The 16,551-nt window shown below is 42.4% G+C and overlaps 1 protein-coding gene across 10 annotated transcripts in view; it reads right to left on the minus strand.

Annotated features, from left to right (window-relative positions):
- Positions 1-16,551, minus strand: part of PPFIBP1 (PPFIB scaffold protein 1) — a 178,026-nt gene that overhangs the window by 49,800 nt on the left and 111,675 nt on the right. For 9 of the 10 annotated variants that reach the window (XM_027129376.1, XM_027129375.1, XM_027129373.1 and 6 more), the window contains 2 exons: positions 13,233-13,438; positions 295-381 (listed from right to left, as the gene is read on the minus strand). In XM_027129376.1, the coding sequence (XP_026985177.1) occupies positions 295-381; positions 13,233-13,438 (293 nt within the window). Of the gene's footprint in view, positions 1-294; positions 382-7,685; positions 7,871-8,358; positions 8,505-13,232; positions 13,439-16,551 lie in introns of those variants that run through there. The other variant, XM_027129377.1, reaches the window with a different exon arrangement.

Raw genomic sequence — 16,551 nt, forward strand, 5'->3', positions numbered from 1 at the left:
TAAAAATCAGAATTTCTGCTATATATTAAAAAAGAAACAGATCACATCAGAAAATCAGATGACACTGTGCCTGTCATCAGACTGGCCCTTGAAGAGCAGAGGCTGAGAAGTGTTGTTCACACGTATGCTTGTTCTGCCACAGTCCTCACCGCTCCTGAACGTGTGCGGATGGCCTACTGCGCTTACTTCTATAGGCAGTCCGGCTCCTGTGAGCATCTGAACTTGCCATCTCAATTTAAAATGGTCTTTGTAAGTTAAGTCATGAGGGACAAACAGCATTTAAAAATCACTTGCCTGAAGAACGAGAGATTCTTTATCATTTTCTAAACGTGCCAGCCTTTCTTGATACACATCTCCATTCCCAGGGAGGTGTCCATTTGTCTGAAAAAGGAAGTGATACGGGTAAGCCTGACCCTCTTTGAAACTGAACTACTGTGAGGGGCTTCCCTGGTGGCGCAGTGGTTAAGACTCATGCTCCCAATGCCAGGGGCCCGGCTTCAATCCCTGACCAGGGAACTAGATCCCACATGCATGCTGCAACTAAGAGTTCACATGCCACAACTAAGGAGCCAGCTAGCCGCAACTAAGGAGCCTGCCTGCCTCAACTAAAGACCTGGCGCTACCAAAAAAAAAAAGAAGAGTAAAAACTGAACTACTGTGGGTAAATAAAAATTGCATATGTTTTCAATCCAAGGAACCTGAATTGAATTCAGCACAGCTGTTACTGCCCTTAATAGAAAATATGAGAAGGAAACATGGTTTATATACAAAGCAACAACAAGAACAAAAAACAACTCATGAAGAAGAAAATAATGACCCAAAAGGAACAGTGGCTACTGATAGTCACTGACAGTGGATGCCCACCTGGGCACGCAAAGCTTTGTGAGCATGCGGTCGGGCACAAAATCGCTCTTTCCCCCTGAATGCCTCTATCAGCGGGAATGACCTGGGAGGCCCTTCCATTCCTGCCTTCTCCTCCCAAAGTCCCAAATCCGGGACTACAAATGCCAGCCTTTACACGGGAAACAACAGGGGCAACTTACACCACCGGCCTCTTCCTGCTACTCAAGTCTTCAAATCACAGGACAAATCTTCCTTTCCCCTTTTTTTTTTTTTTTTTTGCGGTACGCAGGCCTCTCACTGTTGTGGCCTCTCCCGTTGCGGAGCACAGGCTCCGGACGCGCAGGCTCAGCGGCCATGGCGCACGGGCCTAGCCGCTCCGCGGCATGTGGGATCCTCCCGGACCGAGCCACGAACCCGTGTCCCCTGCATCGGCAGGCGGACTCTCAACCACTGCGCCACCAGGGAAGCCCTTCCCTTCCCCTTTGAAGCCTTTCTCTTTTCCCCCAGGAGCTTAAGCACTGAGTCCACAATGACCTCCCCTTGCAGCACGGACTAGTCATGCTCATCGGTGATTTACCACATTCCGTTCTGAATTCATTAACTTCTCGTGGGTTTGCTTGTTCACCTACTGTTACTCTAAGCTTCCAGGCAGAGCCTGCAAACTGGTATCATCTTGTAACCTCCACAGCATCCAGCCCAGTACTCTACTTAGACTAGTGCTTACTCTTTTTTCTCCTCCCTTCTGCCCCCTTTTATCAGATTTGGGCATATATATGGATGGCACAAATGCCAAAGGAAGTACAGACTGGGAAAGGAAGTGTAGATTGTTTTCCTCGGCCGTCTTGTATTGCAATATATACAAGTGATTAAGGAGACAGATTGAAAAGGCTCACAGAGTGCAGACAACATAAAAATGTCGTTTTGAAATAGAGTAGTATATGTGCTGTGTCTCTTGGTATCTCATTTAAATAGTTCCTAATCACATAATGTGTAATCCCAATAGAAGTTCCTGATTCTTCATTCAAATACAACAGACATAAAAGCCAGTGGAGTCCAAAATGGTTAGATGGGGCCGCCCAGAGGTCAATTGAAAAAGCAAATAAACAACCTCAGACTTCAAGAAAATACACACTGTACATGCTTACTGCCCAGAACACGACTGATGTGACAGCAATTATGTTTCCAGAATTAAGTGCTTTTATCACTCTGCCTTTCCAATTAATGCATTTTTAAGTATAAATTCTGAGAATAACAAGTTATGTGTTGGGAAGGAAACAAAAACAAACAAAAATGGAGCTTCAACAAAAAAGAAAATTGCAGGATGTTTTTTCTCAAAACATCGGTGCACTGGATGTATTTCCCATGAGGCCACAAGAGAATCTGAAACTAATTTAGTTAAGCATGCACTGTGTGGATAAAATTTTTAACATCACCTGCTTGACCACACATACCTGCACAATTATCACAGCATAATTCTATTTATGTTGTAAACTGAAGTGCCCAGAATTAAATTACAAGTATTAGGAGGAGTCTGACGGAGTGGCCGGGATGACTTCCATCCCTGGGGACTACCAGGAAAATGAAATTTATGTTAACTTCTTGAGGACAGTTTTTTGGAAAAGAGCCAGGATGTGTAACGCATGTTCTCGATCTTAGAAAGTGCTGAGACCGGCCCTGCACAGCTTTAAATTCCTCATGTTGATTATGAACATTAGCGGGCATCTGCTTTTAAAACTACATAAACAATGTTTTATAAACATCCATTTCACTGGGTAGAAAAAAAAAGCTTTCTGCTCAGTGAAGACATAAAAATCCTCCTCTTCCTGACTAAAGGAAATTAGAGCAAGGTTAGAAGTGTTTCTAGGGCAGGTTCTAGAAGGGTTTCATGAAACCACTGCCTATGATATGGAAATAAGTTGTTTCAAAACCAGTTCTGCAAAATTATCCATTTAAAAATACTAAAAACTGACCACAATGAGCATACTCACGTTTCTTAACACTGTACTGATATTTACAAGCACTCATAACCCTCAAGAGTAGTTTATTTTTAAACACTAAAATCACTATAGGTACATAAAGCAAAAGCCACTGCTGGAATGGTTACATGCTTTCAAAGCACTGTGCTGACTTACTCAAGCAGGTAAAGGTCTATTCTATTCACGTTTATTTCTGTTTCTGCTAATTTTGTCACCTTTGCCTAAAAAATGTTAGCAAGAGATAAATTCCATTAGGCAAATACCTTACCGCCCCTATTCTTCCTCCGTCTCCTGTGCTCCACCCCCCAGACCACCCCAAGCCTCCCCAAACCCGGCATGCTCTCTCACACACCAATTCTATTCCCTCTGCATGGACTGTATTTCCTACCCTTTCCTCCTTGTTCCTCATTCCTTAAGGTCCACCTCAAATGGGGCTTGGTCTGGAAAGTCTTCCTTGAATTGCCTGTTCACTTACATGCCAGTTACAGCATCCAGATGACCCTTCACTACAGCAGGCATCACACTGAAAGGACTAGGCTAGACTTGGCTACCTATGCGTCTCTCTCTTCCAACAGACGCTGCATTCTTTGTCGGTTCCTCTTTCCATCTGACGTGCAGTGAAGGACTGCAGCTAACTGACTGCTGAATGAAGGAACAATGATAGGTGTTCAATAAACATCAGACGAATAAAAGATGAATGAATGGTTCTATCCTGGCCTTCTTTCTTCTCAGTAAGACTTTTTTTTTTTTTTTTTTTTTTTTTTTTGCAGTACGTGGGCCTCTCACTGTTGCAGCCTCTCCCGTTGCGGAGCACAGGCTCCGGAGGCGCAGGCTCAGCAGCCATGGCTCACTGGCCCAGCCGCTCCGCGGCATGTGGGATCTTCCCGGACCGGGGCACGAACCCGTGTCCCCTGTATCGGCAGGCAGACTCTCAACCACTGCGCCACCAGGGAAGCCCTCAGTAAGACTTTTATTCACATTTCCTCTACCACCTGGTACACACACCCCTTTCCCCTCAAGCCTGTACCGCCCTCTTCCTACCACATTTAAGAGGTGACCTCAGAGCCTTTTTAATGCACAGTAATTGAGGTCCTCTTGCATGAACTCCCTCATATACTTCCTTCTTCAACGCACAACATTACGTACTGCCTCCTACGTCTTCCCTGTCTTCCTTCCTGCCAGTCTCAGGGGAACTGAGCCTTAGCTCCTTCCTAAAAGCTTACCATTCCTCTACTTTGGAACCTTGATTTCCTGTTTTCCTGAGAACTGACCTACAATTATTGCCTTTTTCCTCCTCACCATCAATTTCTTCCTCTCAATGAACTTTCGTCCATTCTCCTTTCCAACATCTACTCCAGGGCTCTGTGCCCACCCCTGTACGCCCTCCCACTCCTCTCTGCCTGTATCCTTCACAGAAATCCATCTTTCTTAGCCAGTTCCCACCTCCTCCTTATACTGTGCCATTCTCTTCTCCTCTACTGATTCCTCTTCTGTGTCTTGTCTTGAACTTCACAATTAACTTTTCATCATATTCCACCAGGGAGGGCTTGCTAGTGATTTTACGCGAGTTGGTCACTTATTCTTCCCAACAGTACCTCAGTACGAAACTCTTACATTTCTTTTGATTCTCCCACGATGCTTACCAAACCCTAAGCTCATAATTAAAAACATATTTGGTATAAACTCTTGTTGAGTCGATTTAACATCCAAAACACTGAACACCAGCCCAAATTACTTTACTCAAAATCCCAGAGATGCCTTCAGAATAACTCTTTCTAGTTCAACTCATGATGCAACCCTACATTGACCACGTTCAGTCCAGCTGAAAGTTTAAGTCAAAATTGGAATCAACTGGAGGATTTCAACAACGTAATCGTCAACTAACGGTGTGTGGAAGGGCGGGAGTGTAGCACACCAGGGAGGGCAGGGCAGGAGATGCAGCTGGGCTGTAACAGTGATACTTTAATTTAATTAAGGAACCCATGGTGTTTGCCAGATCTTCCTGGCATAATGGAGGAAAAATGTCTACAAAGCTTGATTCCTCATAGAATTATAGAATCCTAGGGCCAGAAACCACACCCGAGAACGTGAACTGCCTGAACTCACGTGGCAGGTGCTACACGTAATATCAAGCACCATCTACTTTGGCCTTTGCCATCTAAGTAGGAGCTCTTCTTTTCATATTAACTTCCCCTTAATCATCAAATATAAATACACAATCAAGTAAAAAGATGTAATAAATGTTAACATCTTGCCTTATGTGGGTCTCTTTTTTAAAATGTTTTTTTACAGAAAATTTCAAATATATATAAAAGTAAAGACTATAATGATGAAACCCTTTGTACTCATCACCCAGTTTCAATAGTTATTAATTCACGGCAGGTGGGAGTCTTCTGTCTGTTATTTTTGCTGAAAGTATCATGCTGTGTTTTCCTCTGATTCTCTTAGTTCTGTTGGTTGGCATTAGCCTACACTTGGCCCTCTTTTGTCCCCAACCTTCATTTTTGGTGTGTTGTTCTTTCCTGAGTTCTGTTGTCCTGTTAAAATCCAAGATCAACATACAAACAGTGATTTGCCACAATTAAACTTATTTATAACATAGAACTCATTTTGAATATAACATTCCCAAATCAGAATGGTGAGTAACTAAATTAAAATAGGGAAAAGAAAATCAGTCCAATTTTATAAGGACAACAAATGTTAAGAAATAGTTGGACTAGTACTATCACACACACACACACACACACACACACACACACACACACACACCCTCCTCATTCTCTCTCTCTCTCTCTCTCTCTCTCTCCACCCAGTAAATATATATAGTTTTAAAAACCCCCATGCTGGGCTTCCCTGGTGGCGCAGTGGATGAGGGTCCGCCTGCCGATGCAGGGGACGCGGGTTCGTGCCCCCGTCCGGGAAGATCCCACATGCCGCGGAGCGGCTGGGCCCGTGAGCCATGGCCGCTGAGCCTGCGCGTCTGGAGCCTGTGCTCCGCAACGGGAGAGGCCACAGCAGTAAGAGGCCCACGCACTGTAAAAAAAAAAAAAAAAAAAAAAACACAAAACTGCCATGTCTTTTTGATTTCATGATTCTGTTTCTTAAAATTCAGTATCAACAAAGGAAAGCGGGGGGTGGGGGGGAGTTCCCTAGTGGCCTAGTGGTTAGGATTCCGGGCTTTCACCGCCATGGCCCGGGTTCAATACCTGGTTGAAGAACTGAGAATCCCGCAAGCCGCTTGGTGCAGCCAAAAAAAGAGAAAGAAAGAAAGAAAGAAAAGGGAACGTGCAGTTCACTCAAGCTCCTTCAATTAAATGCTATCTTTAGCTACCAAAAGACATATCTAATCCAGGGTCTTTCATGTCCTAATCACAGTATTATATCTGTACCACCGCATGCAAACATTTATTGCCTGCTCTCCTAGGAGAGACTGGGGAAGAGGAGAGAGTGAGATAAGACTTCAATCTGTCAGCCACAAATATCACAGTCATATTTCATTTCGGCCCAACACCGCAATAAGGCATCTCGTACTCTTTTGTCCTAAGAGTCAAAGAACACTACACCAGTAACGTTGGAAATCAAGCCACCAGGCAGAGGCGGTGCTCTGCTGCCCTGTCCTCGCACTTGATGTGGTGCAGTTAGGGTGGGGAGGCCTACCTTTGTGCTGTAAACAATCATCTCAGGGCAACACCGCTACCATTTGGGGCCAGTGGAGCATCCCCTCCAACCGGCCAGTGCCCCTGTGTACTATAGTACCTCTGACTCTGGGTCAGTCTTGCAAACAGCCCACTTATTTTTCCTTCCTAAATTTCTACTGCAGTTCAGAAGAACAACGTCTTCAGGAAGCCCTCTCTTTATTCCAAAATCTCAGCATCTCTGCTCAGAAAGAAAACCAAAAGGGGACATAAACCTCACACACATTTCATCCCATCCCAAAAGCCCAATCATGACCCTCTCCCAGAAAGACATCAGTTTATTCAATGCTGTCAGAAAATACATCAAAGACTGAAACTCAGAATGAGCCTGAATATATTCTGTACTTTCCAAGTCAAGATTACAGACGTGGTCAAAATTAGACTATGGCTTTGAGGTTTTGTTTTTCTGGGTTTTAATTTTCACGGTGCTTGTTTCCCAGAGACAGAAAGTATCTTCTTAACTAAACAGTGCTCTGGAGCGAGAGAAACCACAGCAGTAGGCCAGCCTCTGAGGTGCATTACTCCAAAAATGTCACTACATCTGCAATGCTGGGGAGAGCAGCAGACGCCAAGTGCTTTCATCTGCCAGTCTTGTTAGAAGTACAGTGAGAGAGCTTCCCGTGGAGTATCTGTGCCAAATTAAAATATTAATTGCCGAGATACAATGGCTATCCTGTTACACAGCTAGGGCACGCCAGCACCTCCCTCCTTCGCGCATCCACAGCCAATACAGGGTGAGGTTCGACTGCTTTAGTGTCTCCTAAAGAGTTCTTTTAGACACTTTTCCTGAGGAGAGAAGATGGGCTGTACCCCTTCCTCGCCTTATTTTCACACACGTCACCACGCTCCTGAAGCTTCTGTAGCAGGGAGGGGGTACACGATGAGGCTGCAACATCATCCCGGTCACAGGGATACTCCAAAGTCCCCTGAGTCCCAGAAGGATGGAGAACAGAAGGTCCCGTAGAAACTAAGGCCCAGCTCCTATTCTAGGAGTGCATCATATTCATTCATTCACCCGTTACTCATTCCTTTATTCATATTTATTAAAATCTAGCTACGTGACAGGATGCAGAGCTAGCGAAAGAACCTCTTCTACTTTGGGAAGGGGAACTTGAGATCAAGAAAAAATGCTGTCGCTATTTTTCTTGCCACTTATTCTTTCTTAACTCACTTTCATAAAAGAATAGAGGAATCTTTTTATTCAATCCCAACAACTACTGGTAGCCTGGGATTCCACTGAGAGCGCCTCTCTCGCTGTGCACACAGCCCTGGCCTCTCCTGATGGAGAATTCTGCTGACTTGGTCCATGTGCTTTCCTGTTTCTGTGGACCCTTTCCATGTGAGTTTTCCAGAAGCCTAAGGGAAAAACAGGTTTAACTTCAACCAGGACGTCTCAGTGAGACGTGGCGTAACTCAGATAATTGTGACCACATATGGGATACAATCTTCGGATGCACCTTGTTTGCCAAGGCTTGAAAAAACATTCCCTGGAGGCACACAGGAAAAGAGAAGCTGGCCAGAGAGCAGCAGGGATCAGGGGATGGTGGGATGGGGACGGATTCTGTGGCTGAGGGTCAGGGACTCGGGAAGAACAGCCAGCAGCCCTGGAGAGAACATACCCCGTGTCTGAACTCTTTAAATAAATTCTGAGTATTGTTATTTTTACAGAAACATTTAAACGAGGTACATTTAGGATTAATATTATCTTTCTTTTTAACATAGAGAAAAGGTAGAAATGCATTAGAATGAGTTAACAGGTCAGGAGCCAGTCACGAACACTTCATTTCCCCCATTTTATATGCTACTTATCTCATGGCTTATGGTGCCTGACTTGCAGTTTTTACCATCAGTATTTTCATTCACTTTGTTGAAAACTGTCTTTTTGTAATTTCTGGTGATTTTGAGACTGCTTCATAATTAAAAATGCCAAATGATCAGACACTTTGGGATTTCAGGATCTGGTGAAGGTCATGAACCTCAGCTCCATCTACTGGAAAAAGCATTGTAAGAATGTTCTAGGGCAATTCATCAGGTTAGCTCGAAAGTAAACAAAAACTACTTGTCTGGCTCAAACAATTAGACATATTTTTCTATTTGCTCTCTTAAACGCTGAGCTGGATGAAGCACATAGTTCTCCATTATTAATATTTGTGTTAACACACAACATTTCACAATCAAAACAGAGAATTATACCTCAGTTATTGAACAAATATGTTGTACTCAATTGATTTTTTTTTTTAACCACAGGAGACAAACTTCCAAGTCCTAAAAGAAACGTATTCATTCCTAGAAGGCCATAGGTATAGCTACCTGATTAAAACAAATTCATTTTTGTAGATTCAATACCCTTCACTCTAACAGGCTACTAGTGTTACTATTTTCTTTTTTCTTATCCAGCTTCTGATCATATGAAACAATTGAACAGGCAGCAGAAATCAGCAGTGAAGAATAACCTGCACCCTACAGGAAACCAGGGGATCTTCCTGGCTTGGGTAAAATAAGGGTTAGAAAGTCAAATGCCCAGTTGCACTAATGAGTAGCTTAGCATCAGTCAGTCAAGTACATGGACTCCCAAGTTGGCCATCATTAAACATGAATGAAATCTTAATTACGTAACTAGTATCATTAATAAGTTTTTCTAAAATGTTGCGGAAGCTTCCCCATTGTCTGGGAAATATCTGTACTCTTTTATCAAAGAAGTAAACTGTAGAAATAATTTGTAACCTAACCTCCCTTGTAACTGGACTCAACCCTTTCTTTCCCTCACTGCAGAGGGTCCTGTTAAACGTTTCCCTTGCTCTCTACAATCCACTCTTCAGTATTACCTTTTTGACTAACCCTCCACCAGGCTCACCGACAAACACTCAACATACATTAGCTTGTGGGATCCTCATAACCCTGTGTGGCAGAAACTATCACTCCCATTTTACAGATGAGGAAGCTGAGACAAACAGCTTAAGAAAATTTCCCCAAATCCTACAAGCTTCTAAGAGTCAGAGCCAACATTTAAAGTTCAAGTCTGCTGTCTCCGGAGCCAGCGTTTGTAACTGCCAATTTACAGCCCTGCCTTCTTTATCAGTCACGGCTTTTTTACGACAGGATCTCCTTTATTCGTTATTTTGATGATTATCCCACGTACAATACAATTCGTAGGATTCTGTGTTCCTCCAATTCTAAGATGCCATTAAATTTTATCAAATTATTAATTTTAAAATTTTTGATTAGAGTAAAGCACACATAAAAATTTACAATTTGGGGGCTTCCCTGGTGGCGCAGTGGTTGAGAGTCCACCTGCCGATGCAGAGGACGCTGGTTCGAGTCCCGGCCCGGGAGGATCCCACATGCCACGAAGCGGCTGGGCCCGTGGGCCATGGCCGCTGGGCCTGCGCGTCTGGAGCCCTGTGCTCCGCAACGGGAGGGGCCACGACAGTGAGAGGCCCGCGTACCGCAAAAAAAAAAAAAAAAAAACATTTACAATTTTAACCATGTTTACGTAGACAGTTCAGTGGCATTAAGTGCATTCACACTGTTGTGCAATCATCATCACCATCCATCTACAGAACTCTTTTCATCTTGCAAAACTGAAGCTGTGTACCCATCAAATATTAACTTCTCACTCCTCCCTACCCCAGCCCATGGCAACCACTATTCTATTTTCTGTCTCCATGAATTTATTTGACTACTCTAGGTACCTTATTATTTAAAGAAAGAAACAATCCCAGCTAAAACGTGTATAATAGATATCTCTTTTAAGATCGTAAGACACATCACAACTTCTGACATATTAAAATGGGAGAAAGCTATACTATCAGCAAATCATTAAATTGCAAGCCTTAAGACCCTCTACCTATTGGATCTAAAATTAAAGTCTGCTACAGGGTAAGCTCTGACTATTCATGTCACACCTATGCCTTCATTATTCCAAACACTCATTCCCATTCTCCCCTTCTTGCTTTGGGCTTTGCCCTTTGCCATCTTTCTTCTTTTATTTTTTCATTTTCTACGTGCTTGAGAAAATACATGTAATTTGGAAGGATTCGGGTCCACGTGAGGGGACAGATATAAATCAGTTGGACAAATATAAATAAGTTTAACCCCCCAAAAACTTACCTCCCTGGACTCACATCTAGTTTTTTATTGTCACTTTTTGGATGAAAACTGAATCTTTGTAAGGTATGTAAAGTATTTGTCATTTTGTGGCTACTTAACTTTAAAATGTCAAATATTAAGATAGAGAGCAACCCAAAACACAAATTAACGAGCCATTATGCACCCAAAGAATAAATTTAACGCAACAAATAACCTCAGTTCATCCAAATGTATGTGCCATTTTATCATTCGTGGAGCATCATTCATCACAAATATAATTACTGACCACCTACTAAGCGCCAAGCATTGTCCTAGGCAACATCGATACACTTTTGGTTTGTTTTAAACACAGGCAAAAATCTTTGATTCATGATGCTTCCATTCCAGTTGGAGAGACAGAAAATACACATAAATATGGCAAATACATATTGCGTAAGAAAGTGGTGAGTTTTAGAAAAAAATAAAGCAGGGAGATGTACTACGAAGGATAAATATGTGAAATTTTAGATAGGGTGGCCAGGAAAGGCCTCACTGAGAGCACCACTTTTAAAGGAGAATGCAAGAAAGCTAGCCATACAGATATCCGAGGAAAGCACTTTCCAGGCAGAGTGAACAGCCAGTGCAAAGGCCCTGAGGCCAGTCTCCCCAGCATGTTGTAGAATCAGTGAGGAATCCCATGTGCCTGAAGTGGAGTGAAAGAGGGGAAGTGCAATGAGACACTAGGTCAGAAAGCAGTGAGGAGTAAGTCCTAAAGGCCTTGCAATCCAGCAAGTACTTTGGCTTCTCTCAGTGAGCTGTGACTATCACTGGAAGTTTCTGAAAAAGGTATGAATGACATGATTTAGGTTCAGATACCATCATCACCACTTTCAATCTTTTCCAGAAATACTGTAACAGAACAGATTGAGCACATATTAATGGCAAAGTTTTGGACACAAGTGAAAAATTCAACCACAAGACTCTCAAGCTATGGCTGCCATTGGCTGCCTCTGGAGGCTGGCTGGGAATGGGCTCCTCTACCAGCATAAGTTCCTTTCCTATTACGTGCTGAATGGTCAGGAAAACATGGAGTAAAGAAGGGGTGAGAGAGGAAGTGGAAATAGCCTAAGGAATATGCTAGGAAATGTCTGGTTTCAGAGCATGCAGCAATTCTCCAAAGAAATCAGCAAACCTGGATACTTAAGTCTCTAGAGGAGAAACTTGCAGAGCAATTATAAAGTACAACAATGAGGCACTGTGTATTATAAAAAGTAAAATATCTCTAACTATCAAGGTTGCATAGCTGCACCACCACTAAAAGATGGATCGTACTGTTTGTGCTTGAAATGGGAAGGTACAATATATTGGCCGGAAAGGTAAGAAGGTCCAGCATGGGACTGGGTGGGAACACCGGTATTTGTGTCACATCACATGAAAATGCTTTAGTCGTAGGATGTACTTATTAAGGTTCCCAAAGCGAACACCTTACATTTCCACCACAGACCAAAAACAGATCTTGATTCTTTCATACAATTTTCATTAGCTTTTATATAAATATTGATACAATTAACTTCTAGGCTTATTCATGCATCTTCCTAAAAATTGAATATCCTTTAAATACTTACAAAATAAACACCTTTTCTACTTTCTCTTCTGAATATTTTTGTGATATTCTCTAGATTTTACGTGTTTAACACATACTAAGACCACGGTATTTACCACTATGTCCCGGGAAAGGGCAGATCTGCCGGATGCCTAGAAAGAGGCTCATTGTTCAGTGAATAAGAACACCATTTAAAGCCCAATCCACAGCTTAACTCATGCACTGGAACTGAAATGACTGCCACAACCACTAGATGGCACTTGACATCAACTACTGCTACCAACCTCCCTTGTTATTAGAAGTATCTATTCACTGCACTCCCTATTTTGAATTGCTACTGGGTCCTTTTACAGTAAACTTCCCAGTACTACCAGGAAAGCATCTATTAAGTGCAACTGTTCTTCCCCTCACAGGACTATTTGGTTTTAAGCCACAGCAGGTCATTCAAGCACAATTGAAAAGCTAGTCCACTTTTATGGGTAAAATCAGGTGACCAGCTGGCATTCATGAAATGTATACTAACAGCACTTTAAAAAAAACTATTCTGGGACTTCCCTGGTGGCACAGTGGTTAAGAATCCACCTACCAATGCAGGTGACAGGGGTTTGAGCCCTAGTCCAGGAAGATCCCACATGCCTCAGAGCAACTGAGCCTGTGCGCCACAACTACTGAGCCTGCGCTCTAGAGCCCGCGAGCCACAGCTACTGAGCCTGCGCGCCTAGAGCCCATGCTCCGCAACAAGAGAAGCCACCGGAAGTAGAAGCCCGCGCACCGCAACAAAGAGTAGCCCCCGCTCGCCGCAGCTAGAGAAAGCCCGCAAACAGTAACGAAGGCCCAACGCAGCCAAGAATAAATTATATATATATATAAAAAAAAAACTATCCTTAGGGTCAAAAGGGAATCAGAATCTCTTAAGGGATAAAATCAGGGCAAAGCTATTGCCCTATGACTGTTTTTTCCTGTTCTGATCAGCTATTCTACGTTCTAAATTTTGGAATAAGCAACAGAAGGTTCACCGTGCGGGACCTGTAACAAGCAGACATCTACCATTTGACTCTGCAGCCACTCGACGAGCGTTTCCGCCGTGGAGTCTGGGATCTGGCACCTCAAGCCTTCCTTCTCATCCGCTTCCATCATCTCTAACAACCCGCGCAGGTCTTCCACAAGGTGCAGAGCTCGCAAGCTTCCCATGAACGGGGAGGTGGGAGACTGGCAATCAAAAATCCCATTGGAATATTCCAGGGCCTTAGAACCTAGGTTTAAAAAAAAAAAAAAAATCATGGAGAGAGCAATTTATGTTGGATAATATACCAAAGCTGAAGGTGGCAAGCAAGTCTAGTCACAGTGAGGAATGACCAAACAAGGAACAGGGAAAAGAGAATTCAATCATGTAAACCTCTCCGAGGCATAGTCATTTGGTGAAATGATAAAAACCATGCAATTGATGATAAATACCAATGATCAAATATCTAACGGGGGGGGGGCAGCTGTGTGGAGTAGTAAGAGCATGGTAGGCTTTGGGGTAAGATGTGCTGACCTCAAGGAAACAAGGGCTAAGATAAGGTAGCAGATCAGTTTGGGTGGAGCCATGTATTCCCCAAAATACAAATTTTAGAAACCATAAACTCTAAATGCCCGTAAATAAGTTACACATTGAGGTGGAAATTGCATAGCATAATTTCAAAGGTAAGAGGGCCAGCTCCCAGTTAACTGACCAGAATTTAATCTCTGAAGAACTTCAATAACTTACATGTGTACATTTGTATATGCATGTGCATGTGTGTATAAACATTCCCCCCCCACGATTTTGTTTGCAGCCTACTATCAAATGCTCTTGATAACATCAGCTTGAAAACATAGTTTTACAGCCCTTTTTGTTTTCTATTACTTATTAGAGAAAACATTCTACTCCTTAAATCCATCCAACTGACTCAGAGCCCATTCTGAAAGCACCCATATACACCTCTTCATCTCTTTGATTTTTATTTTCTGGTCTATCAGATATACATACCATCAAATATACATACTAACTTTCTACTCAAATTTCAACAGTTCTGATATTCAGGCCATCACCTCACAAATTTGAAGGTCTTACGACTGATGAAACTTGTGAGCCAACGTGTAAGTTCTCTCTCCAGTTGGCCAGTTCTCACAATGGGGAAAGGAATTCTCTTTCAGCTGGTTCATTCCATTGATATTCCTAATACTGGACCACAAGATTTGAACCAAACATCTACCAAATTGTGTTGATGGTGACCACTGATATGCACAGTGGTAAACGCTAATGGAACCACATAACTGTCTCAATCAACCCCCTCAGGAAACCCTGTAAAGTTGAGATAAGAACTCAGAAAAAATAGAGGAGAGTATGTCAAGAGGAAGGAAGAACAGAAAAGCATCAAAACCCAGACAGACTATAATGTCCTATTCCAGGAGTTTTAAGTGTTAAGATCATCTGATGATATCATTAAAAAACACAAGAGCCCATGGTAACCCTCTATTCTGTTCAGTCTCCATCACAAAACAAGGTGGGGAGAGGGGAGAGAGATGTATTCAGAAAAATTCCCCAAATGTTTGTAGTCAGTTCTCTTCCTCTCCCTCTTACCTCAGCTGGAGAAATACTGATGGTAATTTCAAAATATAAATCCAGGTACTACCCACAAAGCTTTGACTGACTCAGTTTGAGGTGGGAGCTGGGGAATCTGGATTTTCTTAATAACTCTAATGTTGGTCCTGAAGCCCTGCCAGCGCTGAGGAACAAATACACCAATCTAGTGGAATATGTAAAATGTAATCCCTCAACTACTGTTCCAGAAATACCACTCTCCTTGACTAGAGGTTCACTAAAAGTGTAAGGTTACACGTAACCTCTGGTAAGAGCCTATAATCGGTTCTAGTTGTTATATTTTCTGAAACTGTGACAGAGTAAATGGCTGAACAGTCCTTCAACTATTTAAAAGCATATATCATATAAAACAGATAAACAACAAGGACCTACTGTATAGCACGGGGAACTATATTCAATATCCTGTAATAATTGTAATGAAAATGAATCTGAAAAAAGAATATATATATGTATAACTGAATCACTTTGCTGTACACCTGAAACTAACACTGCAAACCAACTGTACTTCAATTTTTAAAAGGAAGTTAAAACATAAAACAAAATTTTAAATTAAAAAAATAAAAGCATATATTTGGTTGGCCAAAAAGTTCGTTCGGGTTTTCTGTACGATGGCTCTAATACCGCTTAGTTGTCTTTAACTTCGGAACAATTTTGTTAGATTGCATGTGACAGCTGTCATATCAGCGTGCATTGAAGAAAAACATCAAAATTAGTGAACTTTTGTGTAGCCATTGAAGATGGAAGGAAAAAAGTAACATTTTCGGCATGTTATGCTTTATTATTTCAAGAAAGGTAAAAACACAACTGAAACGCAAAAAAAAAAAGATTTGTGCAGTGTATGGAGAAGGGGCCGTGACTATTAGAAGGTGTCAAAAGTGGTTTCCGAAGTTTCGTGCTGGAGATTTCTTGCTGGACGATGCTCCACGGTCGGGCAGACCAGTTGAAGTTGACAGTGATCAAATCGAGACATTAATTGAGAACAACCGACGTTACACCACATGGGAGATAGCCGACATACTCAGAATATCCAAACCAAGCATTGAAAATCATTTGCACCAGCTTGGTTATGTGAACCGCTTTGATGTTTGGGTTCCACCTAAGTTAAGCAAAAAAACCCTTCTTGACCATATTTCCACATGCGATTCTCTACTTAAACATAATGGAAACGTTCCATTTTTGAAACATATTGTGACGGGAGATGAAAAGTGGATACTGTACAATAATGTGGAACAGAAGAGATCGTGGGGCAAGCGAAATGAACCACCACCAACCAACACCAAAGGCCGGTCTTCATCCAAAGAAGGTGATATTGTGTATACGGTGGGATTGGAAGGGAGTCCTCTACCATGAGCTCCCTCCGGAAAACCAAACAATTAATTCCAACAAGTACTGCTCCAATTAGACCAACTGGAAGCAGCACTCGACGAAAAGCATCCGGAATTAGTCAACAGAAAACGCATAATCTTCCATCAGGATAACGCAAGACTGCATGTTTCTTTGACGACCAGGCAAAAACTGTTACAGCTTGGCTGGGAAGTTCTGAGTCATCTGCCGTATTCACCAGACATTGCACCTTCGGATTTCCATTTATTTTGATCTTTACAAAATTCTCTTAATGGAAAAAATTTCAATTCCCTGGCAGACTGTAAAAGGCACCTGGAACAGTTCTTTGCTCAAAAAGATTAAAAGTTTTGTGAAGACGGAATTATGGAGTTGCCTGAAAAATGGCAGAAGGTAGTG

Source organism: Aethalodelphis obliquidens, unplaced genomic scaffold (genome assembly GCF_003676395.1).
Source record: "Aethalodelphis obliquidens isolate GAN/ISIS:26980383/991018 unplaced genomic scaffold, ASM367639v1 scaffold36, whole genome shotgun sequence".
In the NCBI taxonomy this organism is placed as follows: domain Eukaryota; kingdom Metazoa; phylum Chordata; class Mammalia; order Artiodactyla; family Delphinidae; genus Aethalodelphis; species Aethalodelphis obliquidens.